General features: G+C 44.1%; 2 protein-coding genes across 2 annotated transcripts in view; both read right to left on the bottom strand.

Annotated features, from left to right (window-relative positions):
• tp53i13 (tumor protein p53 inducible protein 13) overlaps nt 1-26357 on the bottom strand; it is a 76417-nt gene that overhangs the window by 42514 nt on the left and 7546 nt on the right. Inside the window, exon 2 of the mRNA XM_080211026.1 lies at nt 7350-7462. The gene's annotated coding sequence lies outside the window, so the exon portion shown is untranslated. The remainder of the gene's footprint in view (nt 1-7349; nt 7463-26357) is intronic.
• Nucleotides 5863-7104, bottom strand: LOC145357560 (armadillo repeat-containing protein 10-like). Its single transcript, XM_080211037.1, has one exon. The coding sequence runs from the start codon at nt 6850-6852 to the stop codon at nt 5863-5865; it is 990 nt and encodes a 329-aa protein (XP_080067163.1). The 5' UTR covers nt 6853-7104.

The raw sequence follows: 26357 nt of genomic DNA, 5'->3' as shown, positions 1-26357 counted from the left end.
AACAGCAAGGGTCCTAGAACAGATCCCTGGGGCACTCCACTGGTGACTGACCTCCATTCAGAAAAAGACCCATCCACAACCACTCTCTGCCTTCTGCAGGCAAGCCAGTTCTTGATCCACAAGGCCAAAGGCCCTCGGATCCCATGCCCTCTCACCTTCTCAAGAAGTCTTGCATGGGGGACCTTATCAAACGCCTTGCTGAAGTCCATGTACACCACGTCCACAGCACTTCCTTCGTCAATGTGTTCAGTCACATTATCGAAGAACTCAACTAGGCTCGTAAGGCACGACCTGCCCTTGACAAATCCATGCTGACTATTCCTGATCATGTCAAACCTCTCCAAATGGTCGTAAATCTTGTCCCTCAGAAGCCTTTCCATCAGCTTACCAACTACTGAGGTCAGACTCACCGGTCGGTAATTTCCCAGGCTATCTCTGTTCCCTTTCTTGAAAATAGGGACTACATCCGCAATCCTCCAATCTTCCGGAACCTCTCCCGTCTCCATTGACGACGCAAAGATCATCGCCAGGGGCTCTGCAATCACTTCCCTCGCCTCCCACAGTATCCTGGGGTATATCCCATCTGGTCCCGGCGACTTATCAATCTTGATAGAATTCAAAAGTTCTAATACATCCTCCACCTTAATATCCACAAACTCAATCTTTTCCATCTGCTGCAAATCAGATGGAAATCAGCTGCTTCACAGCTCCAGGGACCTGGGTTCAATTCCCGGCTTGGGTCACTGTCTGTGTGGAGTTTGCACATTCTCCTCGTGTCTGCATGGGTTTCCTCCAAGTGCTCCGATTTCCTCCCACAGTCCAAAGATGTGCAGGTTAGATTAATTGGCCATGTTAAAATTGCCCTTAGTGTCCTGAGATGCGTAGGTTAGAGAGATTAGTGGGTAAAAGTGTAAGGACATGGGGATAGGGCCTGGGTGGGATTGTGGATGGTGCAGACTCGATAGGCCGAGTGGCCTCTTTCTGTGCTGTAGGGATTTTATGATTCTATGATTCACTAAGATACGCACTGATCGCGATGATTGATTCCTTGACAAATGATTCCAAATGTCTTCTCTCCAAAGATATGCAGGGTGGGTGGATTGGCCGTGCTAAATTGTTCCTTAGTGTCCCAAGATGGATAGTATAGGGGAATTAGTAGGGTAAGTATGTGGGGTTATGGGTATAGAGTCTCTGTTGGAGAGTTGGGCAGATAATAGGCTGAATGGCCTCCTTCTGCACTGTAGAGATTCTATGATTCAATGATCCATCTGCCTCTCAAGTAAAACAAGGCCATTTAGCCTCATGAATATGTACATTTCAAAGCTGCGCTCCACTGTAGAGAGACAACAGGCCACTTCTACGAGGAGCTTACTGCAGTCAGCAGAATCTCTGAGTCAGAACACCATTACTTACTGAGGGATTTCAATACAAGAGTGGGTGCAGACCGTGTGACATGTGCCTCGGGCACCGTGGCCAGGGACAGATAAATGAGAATGTGCAGAGACTACTTCAGTCTTGTCGCTCCCTTGAGCTTTGGATAAACCCACACTTTCTTTCAGGACAAACCATGTCACAAGGTGTCCTGTAGATCAGGGCATTGGCTACACCAGATGAGACTCCCTGAAATAGCATTCTCAACACAGATAGCACAGCGCTGACTGTGGTACAGGGTCACTGTGAATCCTGCACCTCCCATCGTCTCCCTCTCCAGCAAGTACGGCAGAGACTGTCATGTCAGAGGGGGGGCTTCTGAGCCGCACCAGGCGATGCTTAACAAGGAGTTGACCACTGCGGTGCAAACCATCATCCCACAGGATGGAAGGCTGCCTGCGGTATGTTCAGACAGAAACAATATAGAGCAATGAAGATCTGACGAAGAGTTCTACCTGAAATGCTAGCTCCGTGATCTGCTGAATGCAGGTTTAGTTTGAGAAATTCAGTTTATGTGGAAATGCATTTGCTATCGTAATTAAAGTATGCATCTGAGTCTGCCTGTGGGATGAGGTGTCACACCACTGATATACACCCTAAAGCACTGGTGTTTCTATTCAACAAGAGTGGAGAAGTTAGTCAGTTGGCGCAGTGTAACCAGAGATAAAGCTGTTGAACATGTGGCACGGCACAGTGGTTAGCGCTGCTTCCTCACAGCGCCAGGGATCGGGGTTCGATTCCAGCCTTAGGCCACTGTCTGTGTGGAGTTTGCACATTCTCCCCATGTCTGAGTGGGTCTCCTCCGGCTGCTCCGGTTTCCTCCCACAGTCTGAAGACGTGTGGATCAGCTGGATTGACCATGCTAAATTGCCCCTTGAAAAAAGTGTAAATTAGGGGGATTAACGAGGTTAATATGCACCGTTACAGGACAGGGGGTGGTCCTGGGTAAGATGCTCTGTCGTAGAGTCAGTGTAGACTCGATGGGCCAAACGGCCTCCTTCTGCACTGTAGGGATTCTGTGAGCTCTTCATTTTCTACGCTTCATTAAAATCTCTGTCGCATTCACCTTATAATGTGTTTGCCAATTCGGGAGGGTACACACCTTCACTTATGCTGCAGCCTCCCTACAGGCTCGGGCTGACTTGTCCATTTCCAGCTTCACTTTCGCTGCAATAAATATTTCAGAGGCTGCCGGCTGGATGGTGCCCCCTAGTGTCACAGCACATTGATGAGCTAGCCTGTGAAATCTCACAACCACCGGAACCAGGAATAGGAGAACAAGTGGAAAATATCTAAAGCAATTTAGATTAATATCTCCGGCTGCTCCATGCCTAATTACCTTGTCATTGTTCATGTTATATTGCTACTTCTTATCGACAAAGGTCAACTTTGTCACTCTATTAATCACGTTGTATATTACACGGAGCATGAATTCATGAGAAATTAACAGAATGATTGTGCCATTTTCTTTATTTAATGTATAGGCCGGAACTTCACCGGCACGCCTGCCCGAGGCCAAAGGAGAAAGCCGTTCGGTGAGCCTCGCCCACCCCAAAACCGGCATGCCGGTAAAATCAGGACCATAGTCCTGGTTGTGCTCTCAAATTCTGTACTTTCCACAGGATCGGAAGAAACTTATGTTTAGGAACATCAGGTAGTCTCATGATCCAGTTAAGTTGTATCTTTCCTCATCACCGTGAAACTTTCCAGAATTTTAAATCAATCTCTTTGGTTGATCAGACTTTTCCTTGTCCTGTTGCTATTGCTTTCCCGAGGGAGTGCTGCACTGCCGGAGGTGTTGTCTTTCAGCGGAGGCAGTAAATAGAGGTCTCATCTGTCCTCCCCGTAGAAGATATCTCATTGAAAGAACAGCAGGGCATTCCTGTCTGTGTCCTGGACAATACCAGCAAAATCTCATCATTTACCTCATTGCTGTTTGTGGGAACTTGCTGTGCACAATCGGGCTGCCATGTGTAGGTGCACACTCAATGGGCCGAAGGGCCTCTTCTGCACTCTATGATTCAAACAGAACATTTCAACAGCTCTATAGCACTTTGGGATGCCCTGAGATTGTGAAAGGCGCTAAGTAAATCCAAATCCTTTCCTTACTATCCAGGAAAGCTTTTGAAAATCATTGGGTAGTTTGATTTTCTAATGGAAACCATAGTTTTGATATTAACATAAAACAAAAGGATAGCTGATGGGAAAGTTTGACAAGTTGCAATAGGCTCCAGAATGTGGCGACTAGTAACTTCATTGCTGTGTTAATGTAAGCCTCACTTGTGATTAATAAATAAACTTTAACTTTAACTTTAGATTTAAGCAGAAGCCAGCCCAGTTCTCTGCTCATTTAGTGAAATTCTACTGCTAAATACTTGTCAGCCAGTGAAACTGAAAACTTGCATTTCCTCTCCTATTCAGGATGAGGGAATAGCTTTAAGATATCAAGAGTCTTTCCTGCCTCTTCCTCTCTCCCTGCAGGTCAATGATTTGTTCCCAATGTCTTTGCTGATCCTCCCCAAACCAGGTACTCACTCTGTGGCTTGTCTCCTCCTCACCCTGCACTGCCTCATTACTGAGCCTCACTCCTCACTGCGTGGAAAGCTCTGGTTTCATTGGGTTTCCTTTCTATCACCAAGCAGAACTGTCCACTGTGATCACCATCTAGAATGTGGCTGAACTTGTTCCTTAGTCATTTCCAACACTGGAATTTGTTATTTTTTTCATTCAGCTTTGATAGTTAGCACTGCTGTCTCACAGCGCCAGGGTTTGATTCCCAGCTTGGGTCACTGTCTGTGTGGAGTTTGCACGTTCTCCCCATGTCTGTGTGGGTTTCCTCCAGGTGCTCCGGTTTCCTCCCACACTTCAAAGATGTATGGAGAGGTGAGATGGATTGACCATGCTAAATTGACCCTTAGAGTAAATGCATGGGGTTATGGAGATAGGGCCTGGATTGGATTGTGGTCGGTACAGACTCAATGGACCGAATGGCCTCTTTCTGCACTGTAGGATTCTATGATGGTAAAATTATTCACTTTGGCATAGGTAGAGGTCAAATGTCATGGGAAGTTGTGAACAAGCCTCAGTCTGGAGGAGCTGATCTGTGGTTGGGCAGGGAGAGACCGTTTGAAGAAGTTACAATTGGATTATTTCTGCTGGTCTACAGCTTCTCAGTGCTGTTCACAATTAGACTCAGTGGTGGAACCAGAATGGATAAGGAATCCGGTCTCATACCATCATCATCAACAAGCAGTTAAATAGGGAAAAAGAGAGGAGGAGCCTCTAACCAGAAGAGGTTGGAAAGATTTCTACCTCACGGGATGAGAAAACAGAACATGCTCAACTATTTTTTGGGGGTGGGATTTTATCCATCGCTTTTCTGGACAATTATTTTATAACTTTCTTCTTCTGGTCCCCACCCTCCCCTCCTCCACACCATTCCATTACTCTTCTTTGAGAGACAGAAAGAACAGTGCAGTCTGGGAAAGCGATTTCCTCAATGTCATCCACCAATGACATTTGGACAGCCCAGCTGCGTCCCAGCGGTATGTTGGCCTTTATTGCTAAAGTGTTTGAGTACATGAATAAAGAAACCTTGCTGCAAATATATAGAGCCTTGGTGAGACCACACGTGGAGTACTGTGTCCAATTTTGGTCTCCTTATCTAAGGAAGGATGTGCTGGCCGTAGAGGAAGAGAAACAGATTCGCCTTTCTGATTCCAGGGACAGCAGGGTTGTCTTCTGAGGAGAGAGGGCCAGTATTCCGTAGAATTTTGAAGAATGAGAGATGATCTCATTGAAACTTACAAAATTCCTAAAGGGCTCACTAGGGTAGATGCAGGAAGGATGTTTCCCCTGGCTGGGGACGAAGGTGGTGTCTGGAACCAGAATAAGGGACAGCCATTCAGGACTGAGATGAGGAGGAATTTTTTCATTCAGAGGATGGCGAATATTCAGAATTGTCTACCCCAGAGGGCTGTGAGGCTCAGTCTTTGAGTACGCGCAAGAAATATTAATAGATTTCTCAATATTAAAAGCATCAAGAGATGTGGGGACGGTGTGGGACATTGAGATAGAAGGTCAGCCTAGTTGAAGAGTAGCATAGGCTTGAGGGGCTGAATGGACTACTCTTGCTCCTAATTCCTATGTAATTTCCTAGTTCCTATGTAACTTCTGCCTTTTCTGGTTCCCCCAGTGTATGATGTGGAGATGCTGGCGTTGGACTGGGGTAAACACAGTAAGAAGTCTCACAACAAATAAACCTATTGGACTTTAACCCGGTGTTGTGAGACTTCTTACTGTGTTTCCCCCAGCGTATAGCATGGCTCTCAAAATTGGCATGTATAAAAACAAATCAGAATTTTGGTTCATGCTTCTTTATTTTTTTATATATATATATAAAAGTCTCAATCCTTCCACGTACCCTTTGCGTCACCCCATGTTAGTGACAATCCGTGCAGCCTGCAGCTTAATCCTATCATCTGGGAAGGCCATTAAATAAACAAGCCTGCTTGAAAACTGAGAGTTGGATCCAAACAACAAGACAAAAATAGAGTCCTCGAGGTATTCGTGGTTCTTCAACCTGTAGGGTAGACTCCTCCTGACCTCGTTCAGGTTGCTTATCAACAAGAGGAGATCGTTCAGAACGTCCTGCCGCTGGAAATAATTAAACAGGAAAAGGAAGGAAGCTTGGATCGGCACGTTCAGCATGTCAAAGGTCAGTTCCAGGTTCGTGGAGAAGTTGATGAGGATCTGAAGCACTTGGAACTTGATGCTGGATGAGCCCGTTTGCAGCAAGTGGAAGAAGTCTGGGATTGCATGTTTCAGCAGGAAGTGGTTCTGGTGGTTGTGGGACATCTTGGTGAGGAACCTCAGGCACGGCAACTGCTCAAACTCCTGGAAGGTGGAAGTGGTCAGTTTCAGGACCTGCGGGATATATTTCACTAACAAATCACGATTTACGGGATCATTGCTGAGGAAATTGAAGACTGTCACAGCGCTGGCCTTGATGTAGTTGAGGGGATCATCCAGTGATTCCGCAATGATGGAGATCCCACCTTCTGAACGGAATAGCTCCTGGCTGGTGGAAAAGCCAGGGATGCGATAAATACTCGTTAGGATCGTCCCTCTGATAACGGGATCCTTACTTTCATGAAGGATGGTCAAGACTGTCTTCAGGTCCTGAAGATTCATCTTGACAGAGTTCGATGAAGCAGAATTTGATGGAACAGAGTGATATCCCAGGGCGCCAATACTGTCCAAAGTACTATTCCCACACTGGTCGATAAGCAGGTCTTCATCATCCTCTGGCGGACTGACTAGTCCTGATCGGATAGCCCTGTATAGTAAATATATAGCTCCTGCACCAGTTAGAATCCCTATTAACCTCTTCCTGCATGTTTCATCAAAGAGTTGCCCCATTATAAATGAGTATTGCTTCCCCTGGCTGCCAGATTGGCATTAATCTGCTGTAAACTCAAGACTGCCTGATACATTTCGTTCCAATTAAATTGTACATTCTGCACGTGCCGAAGCTTTGCAAGAATTGTGTCATAATGATCCCTGACATCATAATGATGGACACACAGTGACAACTTGATGGGATAGTTTCACAGTTAATACAGGCCCTGTAATCAATGCAGCATCACAGCACAGAAAAAGGTACAAATCCACAACCTTCAGCAGCAGTTGTGCTCCATAATCCTTGATTTAAGGGGAGGCGATGGCCTAGTGGCATTATTGCTAGACTATTAATCCAGAAATTTAGCTAATATTCCAGGGACTCGGATTTGAATCCTGCCACGGCAGAAGGTGGAATTTGAATTCAATAAAAAAATCTGGAATTAAGAATCTACTGATGAAACCATTGTTGGAAAAACCCATCTGGTCCTTTAGAGAAGGAAATCTACTCTCCTTACCTGGTCTGGCCTACATGTGACTCCAGATCCATGGCAAAGTGGTTGACTCTCAACTGTCCTCCAAGGGCAACTAGGGATGGGCAAAATGCTGACTGGCCAGCAGCACCCATGTCCTGCAAATGAATAAAAATAAATTAATCTCCATGGAAATTAGTAGCAATGCTTCAAAGGATACTTCATGCTCTTTTCCTCCGCACATTTTTAATGCGATCTACTGACTGTATGCAACTTATTGACTGCAGTATAAGGATCTGGCACATATCGGGTTAATGTGGGATTGTATATAGAGCCAACCATACAACGATGTAAGAAAGCACATGATGCAGACTCAGGGGTCAGTGTGGTGTTGAGATGGGTTAAGATCGAAAACCTAGGACATATCTCCGAGCCTGTCCCCTCTACTGTACATGCATAAATAATTCAACTTGTCAATAATACTTACAGCTAACCTACTGAAGATCAAGAAGACTTCTTAAAGGGACACCGTTGTGTATCCAACACCCTTCCAACACTGACAATTTTGAAAATACAAAAAAGGTGTTAACATCTTTGGTTATACCGTAAGCCCAAATCTCTGGGAGTGGGATATTCCAGGGATGTGTTTGGATGGGTTACATCATATTTTTTCATTTCCGACTCTGGAGTAGAGTTAAAGTTTAAAGTTAAAGTTTATTTATTAGTGTCACAAATAGGCTGACATTAATACTGCAATGAAGTTACTGTGAAAATCCTCTCGTCGCCACACTCCGGCACCTATTTGAGTACACTGAGGGAGAATTTAACATGGCCAAAGCACCGAACCAGCACGTCTTTCTGACTGTGGGAGGAAACCGGAGGAAACCCTCAAAGGCATGGGGAGAGTGTGCAAATTCCAGAGACAGTGACCCAAACCGGGAATCAAACCCAGGTCCCTGGCGCTGTGAGGCAGCAATGTTAACCACTGTGCCACCATGCTGCCCCAGTTGATGGCAGACTAAATTCCATCCTTGTTCTCTGGTGCATTCTCCATGACAAGACCACCACCAATCCACTTGCCAAGTTGATAGTAGACTAATGCCACTGACAAGAGCCTTCAATCAGGGGTCGATATAACAATGCCCTACGGAGCCGTGCAAAAACAATTCTCAAAAAATGACATGGAGGAAAGATTGAATAACAGAAAGGAAGAATATTCTGAATACTTTTCTAACTCATCCACAATACATCCAGAGTCAGAAACTGACAGGAGACACAACTGTCAGCACAATCCATTCTCAAAAGCTTAACGTTCTGAATTATTCATATTCGAATGCACATGAAACAAAGCACTCCAAGGAACATCAGTAGATTGAAAGGGATTGTAGTTTGAATCAAAAGTAGGCCAGATGCATGTAGGCAGCATGAATTTTTAATTTCCTTTAGAGTTTGCTGTCGCCTCTTCAGAAAAAAATCTGCTTCTTCATAAAACAAATCTTGTTTCATTAATGAATGATACTTGACTTTATTTGTGGCTTTCATTATGTTCACTGCAAAAGAAACCAACTTTTGCAATCAGAGTGCATTCTACTTATCAACCAGATAGCTAAGTTCTCTACGTTAGGGTTAGTACTCTGTTTCTAGTCTCTACATTTAATGCCAAACCAATTTTTATATGACTGAGCACTTCTCCCTTTTCAATGAAGCATCCATATGCCCTGATCCTGTTAAACGCATGGGCTAAAACAGACAAAGCTCATTCAATGTCATTGTGGTAATGTTGGTGCTGAGATTGGCAAATTGACAAGATAGATATATCTTGTTGCTTTGTCTTCAAGAAAGCATGACCTTCTACCAAATAAATGATGAAACTAACTATCCTTGAAATTATGTTGAGCAAAATCAGTGTCACTTCGTAGTACAGAACTTGAATAATGTCAAAAAAAAGAGACATGGTGTCGAAGCTTTTCATCTTGCTCTCATCAGCTCAAGATCACAAAAATACCAAATCTCAAAGGGAACAAGAACCAATGCTGCATTAGTTATAGAGGGGGCAGATTGGTTAGCAAATGGACTCTGATTGGTGGAAGCATGATGTAGAGATGCCCGCGTTGGACTGGGGTAAACACAGTAAGGAGTCTCACAACACCAGGTTAGAGCATTACCATAGTGGAAGCATTACCATGAAGAATGCACAAGCCAACAGTTAACTGCTAAGCTTTTGTTTAAATTCTAAGCAAGCATGTTGGCTCTGATTGGTCAAAGCATTGCTATCGGGAATGAACCCTGGAATGGCTGGCCTCCAAGTTTTTGTTTAGTCAAAAATGGTGCAACGAGTGGAAATTTCTGTTTGCCAAGGACAGGGCCCTGTGCATAAACATATATAGTTTCTAGCACATGTAAATGAGCCGTAGTGTGGTATTGTGGTATATGAATTTCAGTGCCTGTGTGATGCCAAGGATGTAGGCCATACATCCCAACAACTGGCAGATTGTATCAAACAGCTCATCGCTACCGCTGTTCATAACTGGCAAAGTACTGATTGTACCCAACCAGCCTCTGCTTGCAAAACACAAAACACATTGTTGAACATTAGATGTGGTTTTGTAATTGGACAACATTTGCTGAACAAACCCAATTGTGTTACAAATTACACAGACGACGAATTTTATATTAGCCGTTGGACTCATAGGGCCCGCTTTTACTATTTGGAGTCTAAGGACCGGATCTGGGCGTAATACAGATCCAAGCCCAGATTCCCCTTTGCAGCGAGGACATATGTTTTTGCCGGTTCCAGTCTGATTTGCACTGTGGGCGGGGCTTAGCGCTGCCAGAACGATCGGAGCTCTGAACTGCGCAAATGCAGTTAGAAAAAAATTGGAAAACGTGCACCCATATCGGATTGCTCCTGAGCCGCAGAAAGCAGAGAAAGTGGCCCGGGAGCAAAAAGCTGAAGCGAGGGTGTATCTTGGGCGGGGGGGGGGGGGCAGATGGATCTCTGGTGGGGGGGTGGGGCGGGGGGACCCACTGCCATTATTACGGGTAATCGGTGGGGGGGTGAGGAGGACAGGTGTGGTGGTTGGTCTGGGTAGTGGGGGGTGTGATTTTTAGCTCTCATGGATCTATTTCCATTTTTTTCTCTAGCCCAGAACTGTGTTTCATGATGAGGGTTTTCTCTGGAGATCTGCCCTCAAGTGCAAGCGAGGCAAATCTTCCAACAGCATTTCAAATCTTCACCATTTGGTCCTTTCAGTCCAAGTGCAAGCTCCCACACACATTCCTCTTCCGTGGTTGGTCTCTTGTTGCTCTCTCTCCCTGACAGGTCCATCCACCCCCGCCATTACCCAGGCCGACCACCACTCCTGCCCCCTTCCCCCCACCGTTCACCTGCAGAGTGACAGCGGACCCCCCAGCCCCCCCACCAGAGATGCATCTGCCCCCCCCACCCCCGAGATACATCTTACCCGCCTCCCTTCACCCCACCCCACCCCGCCCTCCACTGCAGATGGCGATCTGGCTCACTACCACCCCTGCCAAAGAATGGTCTGGCCTCACTCCCCCTCCCCTCCAGAGGAACATCTGACCTGCCTCCATCCCCCCCACTACCAAACAACGATCAGCCCTCCCCCGCCAGAGATACATCTGACCCGCCTCCTCCTCCTCCTGCCCCTCACCCCCCCCCCACCCAGAGGATGATCTGGGTCAGAGAGCTCTTGCAGACTCTGAACCCACTTCGGAGGTTCCCCTGCAAGATAAAAATCAGCTTCAGTTGTTTATTTAGCTTACAGCGCGGATCCAGAACAGACCAGAAGATGGTAAAGTGGGATTTGGTGGGAGAGTTGGGCATGAGGTTCATTAAATCAATTTAAATGCATGCTAATGCAGAATTCCCAGCTTCTGACCTGTTCTTTAAGCCACAGGCTGATCCAATTCAGTTTCTACTCAATGGATAACCCCCACGATGTTGGTAGTGGGGAATTCAGCAATGCTAATGCCATTGAATGTCAAGGGGACATGGTTCGATTCTCTCTTGTTGAAGATGGTCATTGCACTAATATTACTTGCTACTTATTAATCCAAGCCTGAATGTTGTCCAGGTCTTGCTACACATGGACATGGAATGCTTCAGAGGAGTCCCGAATGATGCTGAACACTGTGCAATCATCAGCAATTATCCCACTTCTAATCTTATGTTGGATTGAAGCATATATAAATGAAGCAACTGAAGATGGTTTGGCCTAGGGCATTGTCTTCAGAAACTCTTGCATTTCCTTCAAATGTCATGAATTTAAATGTTAATGCAATATTACAACATATAACTATCCTCAACATCTCTTGGAAGAACACAGTCACACACTTAGAGGTTCTGGAGCATGCTAAATTTGACCAGTACACACTCATCACCAAGACAATGAAGTCTGCATTGACTCAGCCACATTCATTGGATGGACAATGGCTGTATGCACAAAGAACCAGCCACTAGGTCATGACCTCCTGGACATCCATATCTCCGCTACAAGGACGCCTGCAAATGAGATACGAAGAAGGCGGACATCGACACAGGCAGCTGGGAGGCAGAGCCGATCTCTGGAGGCTGACTGTTTGGAAAGGGAGAAGGGTGAGCAGAAAGAGAGGAAAGCCCAGAGATAATAGAAGCCAGCAAAGCCAGCACTTCATCTGCAGTGCATTGCAGAAAGTGGCTGCCATGCCAGAGTGGGGTTCCTGAGCCACACCAGACAATGTTTAACACAGAGTTGATCATTACAATGCAAACCATTTTCTCAAGGGACAGAAAGCTGCTAAAACATGACATACACTGTGGACATTAGAATTTCACAATTCTCTTAAGTTATATCTAGGTTAATTTTATAAAATAGTTACTGTGCATATATTTGATCTATTTACTTTGTCTCTTTTTACCTGCATGACATTAACTAAGTAAATCGAGCAAGCATATATACAGTAACTATCTTTTAAAATTAACCAATTTAAAATCAAAATTAACCAGCCACGGAGATAGCTGCATCTATTTGCAGTCAAACAATGACACTGTAATACAGGTTATTTCTTACATTATCTGACAGCAATTCCACCCAGGCCCTATCCCTATAACCCCACTTATTTACCCTGTTAAGCCCCCTGAGTAGACCTACCATATATTAAGTTGATCTTTCTCTACACCCTAGCAATGACAAACACTACATTCTGCACCCTCTCCTTTCCTTCTCTGCTATGTAATCTGTGAACGGTATGTTTTGTCTGTATAGTGCACAAGAACAGTAAGAAGTCTCACAACACCAGGTTAAAGTCCAACAGGTTTATTTGGCAGCACTAGCTTTTGGAGCCTCAATCTCCTTCTTCAGGTGAGTGAGGACTTGTAAATTGAGTTTGTGTCTTCATATGCCCTGTTTGTGAACACAAGATAATGGTTGGAATGCAGTCTTTACAGGTAATCAAGTCTTAAAAGTACAGACAATGTGGGTGGAGAGAGGGTTAAGCACAGGTTAAAGAGATGTGTATTGTCTCGAGCCAGGACAGTTAATGAGGGTTTACAAGCCCAGGCAAGTTGTAGGGGTTACAGATAGTGTGACATGTAACCAAGATCCCTGTTGAGGATGTCTTCATGTATGCGGAACTTGGCTATCAGTTTCTGCTCAGCAATTCTGTGTTGTCGTGTGTCATGAAGGCTGCCTTGGAGAACGCTTACCCGAAGATCAGAGGCTGAATGCCCGTGACTGCTGAAGTGTTTCCTGACTGGAAGGGAACATTCCTGCCTGGCGATTGTTGAGCGGTGTTCATTCATTCGTTGTCGTAGCGTCTGCATGACCTCCCCAAAGTACCATGCCTTGGGACATCCTTTTCTGCAGGGTATCAGGTAGGCAACGTTGGCCGAGTCACAAGAATATGTACCGTGAACCTGGTGGATGGTGTTCTCACATGAGATGATGGCATTCATGTCGATGATCTGACATGTCTTGCTGTGGCAGGGTTGTATGATGTTGTGCTCACTTGTGTAAGAGACAATACTTGTAGTGTGCAAGATACAATACTTTTCACTGTATTCAATGCATGTGACAATAATAAATTTAATCAATTCAAAGTTTTTCCATTTTTCCTTTTTTACTACTTGCTCCCCATCCTCAACTATTCACACATCCTTTCTCTGAACATCCTGATGTCTTTGTGCATTATTTGACTGAAGTAGTACAGTTCATGATTGATCTCTGGATTTGTCTTGTCTTTTGACACAAGTCAAGAACGTGATGGAAAACTCTCCACTTGCCTGGATGGGTGCAACTCCAGCAACACTCATGTAGCTTGAAACCATCCATGACAATGCAGCCCGCTTGATTGGCATCACATCTACAAACATTCAATTCCTCCACCACTCAGTAGCAGCAAGTGTGCACTATCTACAAGATGAACTGCAGCAACTCACCAAAAGATCGTTAGATAGCACCTTCCAAACCCACAACCACCTCCACCTAGAAGGACAAGGGTAGCAGATGCATGGGAACACCACCACCTGCAAGTTCCCCTCCAAGTCACTCACCATCCTGACTTGGAAATATATTACCATTCCTGTGCAGTCACTCTGTCAAAATCCTGGAATTCCCTCCCTAACAGCATTGTGGGTCAACCCACGGCACGTGGATACAGCAATTCAAGAAGGCAACTCACCACCACCTTCTCAACCAGCGTTGGGCAATAAATGCTGACCTAGCCAGCAGTGCCCAGGTTCCACAAATGAATAAAAAAAAATTGCATCCCGGCTTTTAGATTAATTTAGTGAAGGTCTCGTACATTTTAGATTTGAAAAGGTTTCATAGCAGAAACACTAGCTTATCTGTTCTCCCCACAGATGCTATCTGACCTACCTCGCATTTCTAGTTTATTAACTCAGATTTCCAGCATTGATCTTTTGCGTTACTTTCTGGTGCCTTTTATATCCACAGCACACTGCAAAGCCTTTGCGAGATCATGACTGAAGTGTCATCATTCTGTAAGACAAGAATTGAATCTTGAGGCAGATTTGATAGGAAGATGTGCTCAGCTATACACAACACGATTCCCAGTGAACCTTCCTTCTAGTACCACATCACAACATCCTTTACAAAAAAAGGTGACTCATCATGAACATTGCCGCAGGAGACATGTCAGTGTATTCTTATAACTACACAGTTTCTTTCGTTAGTAAACAAAGACCCATTTTAAGTTTGTGCTGCATTTGATTTTTCCTTGGCTCACTCAATTGACGTAACTAACCGTGAGATATTTTTGACTGAGGTCTCTGGAGATGCAGCAATATAGATTATAATCTAGCCTTGGAAAATAAACAAAAACTCCTATCACAGAATCACTACAGTGCAGAAGGAGGCCATTCAGCCCATCAAGTCTGCACTGACTCTCCAACAGAACATCTTACCCAACCCACCACCTCACCCTACCCTATCCCCGTAACCCCACATATTTGCCCCGCTAATCCTGCACATTTTGGGACATCAAGGGGCAGTTTAGCATGGCCACTCAACCCGCACATCTTTGGAAAGAAACCAGAGGACCTGGAGGAAACCCTCGCAGAAATGGGGAGAACATGCACGCTCTATACAGACACTGAGGCCAGAATCGAAACCGGGTCCCTAGCGCTGTGAGGAAGCAGTACTAACCTCTGTGTCCTGTTGTGTATTTTTCTTATTGACCATTTGAAATAACTTGCCTCACTCCAGTTACATTATCAATACATTTATTTTGCTCAAATCACAAATTCAAGTTAATTTGGTCCTGCATTTAATTATCACCTTTCACTTCTTTCGTGAGGAATGCAACACATGTCAACGTGAAGAGGTGTCATCACATTCTGAGTGTGAACAGCCTGCTGCGAGGAATAGCAGACACATCACCTCAAACGTCATCATCTCCCAGAACCTGCAACTGAAATTCTCTCTGGTTATAAATGAAGCTTTTTATAAAGATCTTGTAAAAGTCCTCATTGTGTGATCAATTAATCAATCCAACCTGACTAAAATTCCAGCTCAGTTTAGAGCTTTACTCTCACCTCTGGCTGACTTGCACACAGCTGATGATGTTTTTGCAATGAGGTGAAAACTTGTTGGTATGAACGTTGTCATTGTTTGTTAGAACCACAGAATCCCTATGGTGCATATGGAGGCCAGTCAGCCCATTGAGCCTCTGACAGAGCATTTTACCCAGGTCCAATGCCCGTCACACATACACGCCCACCACACATGCCTCCACCATGCATGTCCCCACACAACCCCCCCACACACACATTCCCCCACATGCCCCCACACGCCCCTCCACATTCCCCCACACGCCCCCATACACCCCCCACCATTCTTCCCCCACTTCCCATAACCCTGCGCATTTACCACGACCAATCCACCTAACCTGCGCATCCTTGGACACAACGGGGCAATTTAGCAAGGCCAAACCACTAACCTTTTATTAGCAAACAGGAAAAGCTTCATCAGCCACTAATCTACCTGGATTAGCCCACTTGTATGATTCCCATACTATACAAAGAGGTACTGGAGGGCATGCAGAGAAGGTTTACAAGGATGTGTGGGTATGCGTATTGGGAAAAGACTAACAGGCTGGGCCTATTTTAATTTAAAAAAGGAAGGCTAAGGGGTGACTTACTAGAAGTCTTTAAAATTCTGAAAGGTTTTGAGAGAGTGCTTACAGAGGAAATGTTTCCTCTCGTGGGAAGAGTATAACTAGAGGCCACTGGTGTAAGATAACCACCAAGAAATCCAATCGGGAATTCAGAAGAAACATCTTTGAGTGGTTGAAGGGAATAGTATAGATTCATTTAAGGGGAGAGTGAGACAAACATATGAGGGAGAATGAACTAGAATAGAGAGTAATGATTATAGATTTAGACAAGAAAAAATGGGAGGAGGCTCAGGTGGAGTAAAAATGCCAGCATGGGCTGAATGGCCTGTGTCATGAGTGCTGAACTTTACAAGATGATTACGTTTTAAAAAGCCCCCTTTCATTTAAATTGAAGCAGAATGTTCTAAAAAGGAGGGGGTAGTGAATGCCTGATAAGCACCTCAGCTCTGAGAAATACATATATGGCTTCAGGTTGCTATGTGGAGAGAAACTTGAACAGGAACCCATTGCACTGTCAGGTGCCAGATTTACGATGATTAGAATCTCACAGAAAAAAAGGACAGTTGCTGTGAACGCACAGACAGGAGAGGAACTGGAACTTCCCCAGGAACAGGGCTTCATGGTTCTGTAAGAAACGATGTGGAGCAGCCACAACGCTCTCCGCAGAGTAAACAGTTTCACCAGAGCTGCTTAAACCATTTAAAGTTCTTGGTTCCAGGCCCTCAGCAGAGGCATGCTGGCAAAGGCACTCCCCTTGAATTGAGATGAAGGGAAATAAAAAGGGAGGGTGAAAGAGAACTCACCAACAGTAACCCAGTCAACTGTTTAACTGGGAGGATGCAAGCATAACTTCTACCATGTTAATAACTGGAACACAGGAGGGTCAGTTGAAATTATTTTACATAACTCAAGCAAGGAAAGCTGATTTGAGGATAAATAGCATATTCCCTATTTTATGTGGTTACATAGAATCCTGCAGTGCAGAAGGAGGCCATTCAGCCCATTGCGTCTGACTACAATCCTGCCCAGGCCCTATCCCCATAACCCCATGCATTTACCCTAGCTAGTCCCCCTGACACTAAGGGGCAATTTAGCATGGCCAGTCCACCTAACATGACACAAGTTGTGCTGATTTAATTCAATGATTCTCATCATAATTCTTGAGAAATGACAACTCCTAACCATTTGTACCTGGCCCCTTCTCAATCAATCTTCCTTTGGAAAGATTGGAGAGGTGCACGTTGGATTGTGTGTGAAAATTACACAAACATCCAGTCCAGCTCATGAAGGGACTCCTACTGTTACACCCCTCGGTTCTACGATCACAGAATACGGCAGTATGGATACAGCATGGAATGTAGAACACTCAAATCATTCACAGTATATATCACCATATCCAAGAGTATGTCAAAGGCAATAGCTTTCTGATAAAAGGTTATCAACCTGAAACATGAACCCTTTCTCTCTCTACAGGACAGCACGATGGCGCAGTGGTTAGCACTGCTGTCTCACAGTGCCAGGACCTAGGTTTAATTCCTGGCTTGGGTCACTGCCTGTGTGGAATTTGTAAGTTCTCCTTGTGTCTGTGTGACTGTCCTCTCACGGTCTAAAAGCTGTGCTGGTTAGGTGGAATGGCTATGCTAAATTCTCCCTTGGTGTACCCGAACAAGCGCCGGAGTGTGGTGACTAGGGGATTTTCGCAGTAACTTCATTGCAGTGTTAGTGTAAGCCTACTCGTGACTAATAAATAAAACTTTAGATGTTGCCTGACCTACTGAGTATTTTCTGTCTTTATTTCAGATCTCCAGCACCTGTGATATTCGTGTTTAAATCACTGTCACTTCACTTCCGGGATTGTCCACATTGAAGCTGTTCTTTTCTTCGACAGGGTTTCTGTTTATCTCTTTTCCCTCATTCATATCCATTTCTTTCCATTTTCCTTCTCATGTTTGATTGGATATCTACCAGAACATGCTTTCACAACCATTTCACTTCCTCAACAACTGTCTCCAACTCCAATTTATTCCAGACGGATTCTCACAGAGGTATTACCCCCTCATGTTTCAGGTCCACCCACAATTACATGTGTCTCCAAGTTCTCAGTGTCCCTCGATCCACTGCTCCCACCACAACACAAGGTCCACACTCTGCCAGGTGCAGCCACTTGCATACTCCTGACCTCCACTTGGGAGGATGCAACTTGCTGTATCTCAAAGCTGGCCTAGTCCAGAGTTTTCTTTCAACCTTTGTCTCATCTGACACTTTAACAAAGAAACATTCTTCTTCTTCTGAGGATTGCAAGGTTCAACAACCCATGATAAATTGCCCCTTAGTGTTAGGGTAAATATGTGGGGTTACAGGGATAGGGCCTGAGTGGGATTGTTGTTGGTGCAGGCTCACTAGGCCGAATGCCCTTCCTCGCACTGTAGGGATTCTATGATTCACTGTCAAACTCAAATCCCTTTCAACCTTGAATTGACTCAATAGCAGTGGTGGGCAACCAGCAGCCTGGGAGTCACATGCGGCCTGTCAGAGTTCTGAGTACAGCCCACAAGTCGTTTTGTTGACTGTTGCCCACGCTGCTACATTCCACTTGTTTCTATCCATGTAATCTTTTTCCTACCAATTTTACTGAAGCGATAAGCACATAAAGCAAGGGCTGGTGAAGTGAGGTGTGTGCTGATTGTTCACAATATTGACTGCGAGAGACGCACATTGCCTCTGTACCCAATCAAGCATAAATAATTAGTTTTTAACCACTAGAAATTGATAACAGTTCTATTAATATATGAATGATCGAGCATTTATGTTGTGAAATACTTGGCATGTATTAATTGTATTTAATCTTATTCATGGAGGTCTCGGTTAGTGAATAAGCCCGACTGATGCAGCCCACTCACCAGCCCGTCACTGCTCAAGATTATTCAAGTCCTCCATATTTTTTATTCTAATGCATAGCTGTTTTAAATATCGCATGCCATAGTTCTACTTCCTGAATGTTATCAAAGTTCTTCTATAATTCTTGCCCTGGCCCTAACTCACATCTTTCTCCAGTTCTTCTTGTATCTCTCCTCATGCCCTCTCCAAGCTCATCTTGTCCACGTGACCCACCTTCTCCTTCCTCAACTCTATTCCCACTCAACTACTAACAATCCAATTTCCCCTTCTGGTCCCGATGTTAGCCGATATTGTTAATGCTTCTCTCTCTTCAGGTGCTGTCCTTCTCTCCTTTAGATCTATTGCTGTTGCCCCTCTCCTCAAAAAACAATCCATGCCCCCACCCTCCTTGCAAATTACTGCTTCATCTTCAACCTCCTTTTCTTCTCCAAAATCCTTAAACAAATTGTCTCCCAACTTGTGCTCAATTTTCCCACAACTACTTGCTTGAATCTCTCCAATCAAGTTATCCCACTCACCTCCCCCCACCCCACCCAACAACCCGCCCCCCCCCCCACACCCCACCTTTTCAAAGTCATAAATGACATTGTATGTAATTTTTGTTTTATTCATTTGTGGGACATAGGCATTGCTGGCTGGCCAGCATTTATTGCTTAGCCCTAGTTGCCCATGTTCAGAGGGCATTTAAGAGTCAACCCCATTGCTGTGGCTCTGTAGTCACATATAGGCCAGTCCAGGTAAGGATGGCAGATCTCCTTTCCTAAAGGACACTAGGGAACCATATGGGTTTTTCCATCAACAATAATTTTATGGTCATTAGTAGTGCAAGGGAATTTTCTCAGGGTCTTGTGTTCAGCTGATCTCAGCTAACACAAGGATTTGCAAAAGACAGTCTGCAGTTAAAGATGTTCTTCATTTGTCCAACAAGTATTGGGAGAGAGATGGTCAAAGGATTCCAACTTCTCTCTGATGTTCCATCACATGAGCACAACAGATATACATTTCTGAAAATTCAATCCTCTCGCCAACCTAGGTAGTCCAATTACATTACTTCATTTACTTTGGCCAATAGCATTCTACCTTCCAGCAGAATTAGGAATTCATTGGTCAACCAGACCCAGATGTTTTCCCCCCCCCGTTGCCTAGTAACCTTACGTACACAAATGCAATAGGTTGAAGAGCTGCTCCTAACATCTGCAGTCCTGGCAATGAAAAGGGAGTCATCTTTCTGTCCCCTTATCAGTGGAGGCTGAATACGTCTACTCATTGCAGCTAGAAGCTGAATCCTTCTATTCATTTCAAAAACCTTGGTAGCCTGTAGCTGCCTGGCCTGCCCCTGATAATAGGGTACATGTTCTATGCTTCATTGTTACAAAAGAATGCAGTCTGTCTAATTAAGCTCATCTCCCATTATTCCCAGGGGTAAATTGTTTGTTGATCAAAGCTCTCAAAAAAATACAAAAATATAGTTTAAATCAAGAATACTTGTTCAAAAATGATTATATATGTGCTTACACAGACAATACCTTTATATAGTATATAAGTGAGGCATCTTGTGACACCTTTGATATATATATATAAGGCACACTGTGGTCCCTATTTTAAACTAATCTACTTTGTTTTAATAATCCTGAAAAAGCAGGGGTTTCTGTAAGCCCTGCTACAGTAGATTCTTAATTCCAGATTTTTTTTGTTGAATTCAAATTCCACTACCTGCTGTGGTAGGATTCAAATCCAGGTCCCTGGAACATCAGCTGAGTTTCTGGATTAATAGTGCAGCGATAATACCACTAGACCATTGCCTCCCTAACCTGTGACAAAGGTAAATTCCCCATCTCATCCTTTGTGACTGATGTGAAGTCTTTTACGTTGGTAACCAACACCACCCTCCTTCAACGCCTTTCCACTGCTGTCCAGCTCGCTGACTATGCTCTTGGCTGGTTCCAGTCTTACCTCTCTCATCTTATCCACACAAGCATGTGTAATTGCTGTTCTTCCTGCTCCCATGCTGTTACACCTTGTGCCCCCCGCCCTCCCGCCACCCCAAGGGATCCATCCTTGGCCCCCTCCTATTTCACACCTACACGCTGCTCTTCGTGGCATCTTTTGAAAGCACCACAGTAGTTTTCCTAAATACATTGATGGCACACAGCTTTACACTGAGCCTCTTGGCTCCCTCAATGTTGCTAAATTATCAGGCTATTACTTTGTCTATCATCCAGTACTGGATGAGCAGAAATTTCCTACCACTAAATATTAGGAAGACTGAAACCACTGTTTTCAGTCCCTGCCCTGAACTCTGTTCTCTAGCTACCAACTTCTAGGCAATAGTCTGAGACTCAACCAGACTGTTTGCGATCTCGGTGCCACATTTAACCCCAAGATAAGCTCCCAATCACATATGAGGATGTTGCCATGACTATTGGGACTGAGTTATAGGGTACGGTTGGCCAGGCTAGGACTTTATTCTTTGGAACATAGGTGAATGAGGGGTGACGTTATTGAGGTGTATAAAATCACGAGGGGCAAAGATAGGGTGAAAGCACATAGTCTTTTTTCCCAGGGTGGGGGGATTGAAAACTAGAGGACATAGGTTTAAGGTGAGAGGGGAAAGATTTAAAAGGAACCTGAGGGCCAACTTCTTCACACTGAAGATGGTGCGTATATGGAATGAGCTGCCAGAGAAAGTGGTTGAGGCAGGTTCAATAGCAACATTTAAAAAGCATTTGGATAAGTACATGGATGGGAAGGGATTAGAGGGATATGGATCCAATACGGATAATTGGGACTAGCTGCGAAGGCACTATGGTCAGCATAGACTGGTTGGGCCGAAGGGAAATTTCTGTGCAGTATTGCTCTATGACTCTACGTGCATCATGTTTAAGGTCTATTTCCACCTCCATAGCATTGCTCAACTTAATTGGTCCTGCCTCAGTTCACCTGCAATCGTAACTCTCATTCAAGCCTTTGTTACCTCTAGACTCAACCGTTCCAACATACTCCGAGCTGGTCTTCCACATCCTACCCTGCAGAAACTTGAGGCCATTACAAAACTCTGCTGTCCGTTTCCTTACTCACAGCAAATCCCATTTGCCTACCACATCCCTGTGATCTCTGATCTGCGCTAGGCTACCTATCAAGCAACACCTTGATTTTAAAACTCAGATTCTTGTTTCTAAATCCCTCACAGCCTGGCCCCTTCCTCACAATGGATTCTGCTCCAGCCCCTCAACCCTCCAATACATCTGCACTCATGTAACTCAGGTCTCCTGAGCACCCCCGATTTTAATGACTCTCGCATTGGTTGCTGTGTCTTCAGCTGCTTAAGCCCTGAGCTCTAGAATTCCCTTGTTACACTTATCAGACTCTATCTTTTTTCCCTCTTTTAAAATGCATCTTAAAACCTATCTCTTTGATTAATTCACAGCAATTATTCCAGGGATAAGCAATTGTAGCTATGAAATTGGATTGGGGAGGTTGGCTCCATCTTCCTTGGAGAAAAGAAGGCTGAGAGGAGATGTGATAAAAGCATTAAAGATCCTGATATATATATATAGACAGGATAAATAGTGAGAAACTGTTTGCTTTCGAGAATATGTGAAGAATTATAAGGCACAGATTCAAAATAATGGGGAAAGGGAGTGGAAGTGATCTGAGGAAAACTTCTTCCACCCATGTGGTGGTTGGAGTCTGGAATAGATTTCCTGAAAGGATGGTGGAGGCCGATTTTATCTGGATATTCAAAACTGAATTGGATTATTATCTGAAAAGAAAGAAGATTATGGGGATAAGGCAGGGGAGTGGGATTAGATAGAATGCTCTTTCACCCAAGCCAATTTAGTTTTGATGGACTGAATGGCCTCCTCATGCACTGTAAAGATTCTGTGAATTAAGCTTTTGCCACTTCTGGCTTGGTGTCCAGCTTTGCTTTTCAATGATCCTGTGAAGTGTCTTAGGGTATCTTGTTTCGTTGAAGGCACTGTAAAAATCTAAGCTTACATCCATCAAAGCCTCAAGGACTTCATTTGTATAGCTACACTGTTCAAATAGGTAGAACTCTGATTCCAATCCTGATGAAGGATTTATATCCGAGTCATTAATTGGTCTTTTCCGATGCTAAAAGGATTTATAGTACTTTTGTTTCCCCACTATAGTGTTTAAGCAAACTGTATTTAATTATTTTCAACTGCAGACAACAGCATCAGTTGTACTAAAAGTTATCATCACATCGATTACATGCAACTACAGGAAGACAGAAATAATATGTGGTTTGTACTGACAATTCACACTTCACAAGCAAAAAATGGTTTGCCAAACACTTTTTTTCATGAAGGTAGCACTTAGAAATCATAGTATAAAGATTCCCAAAAGTGCAGGATGCCACTCAACCCGTAAAGCCTGCACCGACAACAATCCCACCCAGGCCCTATCCCTGTAACCCCACATATTTACCTTGCTAATCTTCCTGACACTAAGGGGCAATTGAGCACAGCCAGTCAACCTAACCCACAAATCTTCTTTAAGAGGGGTAACCAAAATCAGAACAGGGAATCTCTACAATGCAGAAGGCGGCCATTTGGTCCATCACCAACAACGATCCCACCCAGGCCCTATCCCCAAAATCCTACACATTTACCCTGCTAATCTCTCTAACATATACATCCCGGAACACTAAGGGGCAATTTAGCATTGCCAATCAACCTAACCTGTACATCTTTCGATTGTGGGAGGAAACCAGAGCACCCCATGGAAACCCACGCAGACATGGGCAGACCCCACACAGGTAGTGACCGAAGCCAGGAATCAAACCCGGGTCCCTGGAGCTGTGAGGCAGCCGTGCTAACCACTGTGCCACCGTGCCGCCCAAGTGTTTAATGTCACTAAATTGTGTGAAAATGCTGCAGACCCATGATGCTGCGTGCAGTGTGAATTCTTCCCCTCTCCCACAACTGACCTTGTGTTTCTAATCACGAGCTTGTCTCTTTGTGAAGAGAAATTGATGATGACGGCAATGGCTTTTCAAGAGCCAGGTCACAAACTCCACATTTTAGTGGTTCTGTCTCTTATCTCTTGTTACGGATGCAGTCAATGTTGTGAAAGCCAGTATTATTTTGCTTGTTTGAAGGAAACTGCAAGGTCAGGCTGATTTACACAGCACCCCACAAAATAATATTTAACCTCATGTTTGTTCACAACTCCACAAAGCAGAATCTCAGCTACATGCAATATGCAGACAGCCGCCATCACATATGCCACTTCTGATTATGGTTGGCAACTGGTAATATGAACCAGGTTAGCATTTGCCACCTTTGTGGATGTCAAAAACGAAACACAAGATAATCTCAATGACTTTATATTTAACCTGTTTCATCGCGTGGAACGCACTTCAAAATGCTCAGCACTTGGTCATCCTCAATGTAATGAACAGGGGGAAGCATGGTGGCACAGTGGTTAGCACTGCTGCCTCACAGTGTCAGGGACTCGGGCTTGAGTCACTTTCTGTGTGGAGTTTGCACGTTCTCCCTGTGTTTGCGTGGATTTCCTCCAGCTGCTCCGGTTTCCTCTCATTGTCCAAAGATGTGCAGGTTAAGTTGATTGGCAACGTTAAGTTGCCCCTTAGTGTCCCGGGATGTCTTCCAAAGGCGTGCTGATCAGGTGCATTGGCCAAGCTAAATTCACCCTCAGTGTACGCAAACAGGCACCAAAGTGTGGCAACTAGGGGATTTTCACAGTAATTTCATTGCAGTGTTAATGTAAACCTACTTGTGACTAATAAATAAACTTTAAAAAAAAGATTGAGGATAGACATTTGGCCTATTCTCTATTTTTCTCACTCTAGTCTATTCAACATAGTTTTAGTTGCAAGGGAGTATTTTTTTCTCAGAATCAAGTCCACTTTGCAGTAAACATTGCAACGTTAACAACCACAGTGAACATGGAATCACTGGAATTCGTAGCAGGAAAGATCAGCACAGTAAACACACTGCAGGAGTTACGCACCTCAGAATATAGAAACAAGCAAATGCAGTCAAGCACAGACTTTTGTGTTAAGAGCCACCTGATAGAACAGACAAAAAGATAAGATTTACAATTTTGTAAGCCAATCATCATTCCAATTTAAACAAAATTAAAATGCAAGCCACAAAAGAGTTGTTGGTAGGTGGATATAGATTATGATGTGGAGATGCCGGCATTGGACTGGGGTAAGCACAGTGAGAAGTCTCACAACAACAGGTTAAAGTCCAACAGGTTTATGTAGTAGCTTGTGCTACCACATAAACCTGTTGGACTTTAACCTGGTGTTGTGAGACCTCTTACTATAGATACAGATTAGTTATACAGATGAGTAGAAATTGTAGCAGTCATAGTTGCAGTTATAAAACCATCTTGAAATAATGTCAAAAATATACTTGTTTTGATTTTTGATTGAATTTTCTGAATTAATATTTAGAAGTATAAAAACTTATAAAATTCTAACATGGTTACACAGGGTAGATTCAGAAACAATGTCTAGAACTAGGGGTCATAGTTTGAGGATAAGGGGTGAACCATTTAGAACTGAGGTGAGGAGAAATTTCTTCACTCAGAGAGTGCTGAATGTGTGGAATTCACTACCATAGAAAGTAGTTGAGGCCAGAATGTTGTCTGATTTCAAGAAAAAATTAAATATAGCTCGAGGGGCTAAAGGGATCAAGGGATATGTGGGGGGAAGGTGGGATCAGGATATTGAATTTGATGATCAGCTACGATCAAAATGAATGGTGGAGCAGGCTCAAAGGGCCGAATGGCCTACTCCTGCTTCTAATTTCTATCTAATATAGTGTTACAAAAAACACGTATGAATATACACTTTGGTTGATTGTTGTCCTCCCCAAAACCAATGTTGTTGGCCTGATTCGCAATGAAGGAAAAACTGCAACACAGACATAAGGAATGATTGAACTCTCACTGAATACCTTCCCCAGCCAACAAAATGCACAATATTTTCTATTATATTTACAAAAGTTGACCTTAGCAATCATCACTGGTACAAAATAAAACGAAAAAATGATTAATTATGAAACAAAGTGAGAATGAGAAGGTGAATACTTTGGAATGTATATATTTTATCTCAGTTAGATATGTAATGTCACAGGTAAATCTGCCACCTAATCTATTCTGAGGTCTTTGTAAACGTTAGCCTGTTGGGTGAATGCAATGAGAATAGTGCAGATTGACTCCTATTCTAATCGTCTCTCCTTATAGTTTGGCTGCCAAGCTCATTCTGGACATTCTTGACTTGCTGCAAGTGATTGGAATAAGTTGGCGGCACAGTGGTTAGCATTGCTGCATCACAGCTTAAGGGACTCAGGTTCAATTCCGGCCTTGAGTCACTATCTGTGCAGAGTTTACACATTCTCCCCATGTCTGCATGGGTTTCTTCCAAGTGCTCCGGTTTCTTCCCATGGTCTGAAAGATGTGCTGACCATGCTAAATTCTCCCTCAATGTACCTGAGCAGGCACTGGAGTGTGGCGACT

The sequence above is a fragment of the Carcharhinus amblyrhynchos genome, chromosome 23 (genome assembly GCF_965287045.1).
Source record: "Carcharhinus amblyrhynchos chromosome 23, sCarAmb.v2.hapA, whole genome shotgun sequence".
Taxonomy (NCBI): Eukaryota; Metazoa; Chordata; class Chondrichthyes; order Carcharhiniformes; family Carcharhinidae; genus Carcharhinus; species Carcharhinus amblyrhynchos.
Note: the sequence above shows the minus strand (reverse complement) of the source record. Positions and strands in the feature narration are given on the sequence as shown.

Coding starts and splice junctions, on each gene's coding strand:
- LOC145357560 (XM_080211037.1), bottom strand. CDS start 6,852: ATGGGGCAACTCTTTGATGAAACATGCAGGAAGAGGTTAATAGGGATT.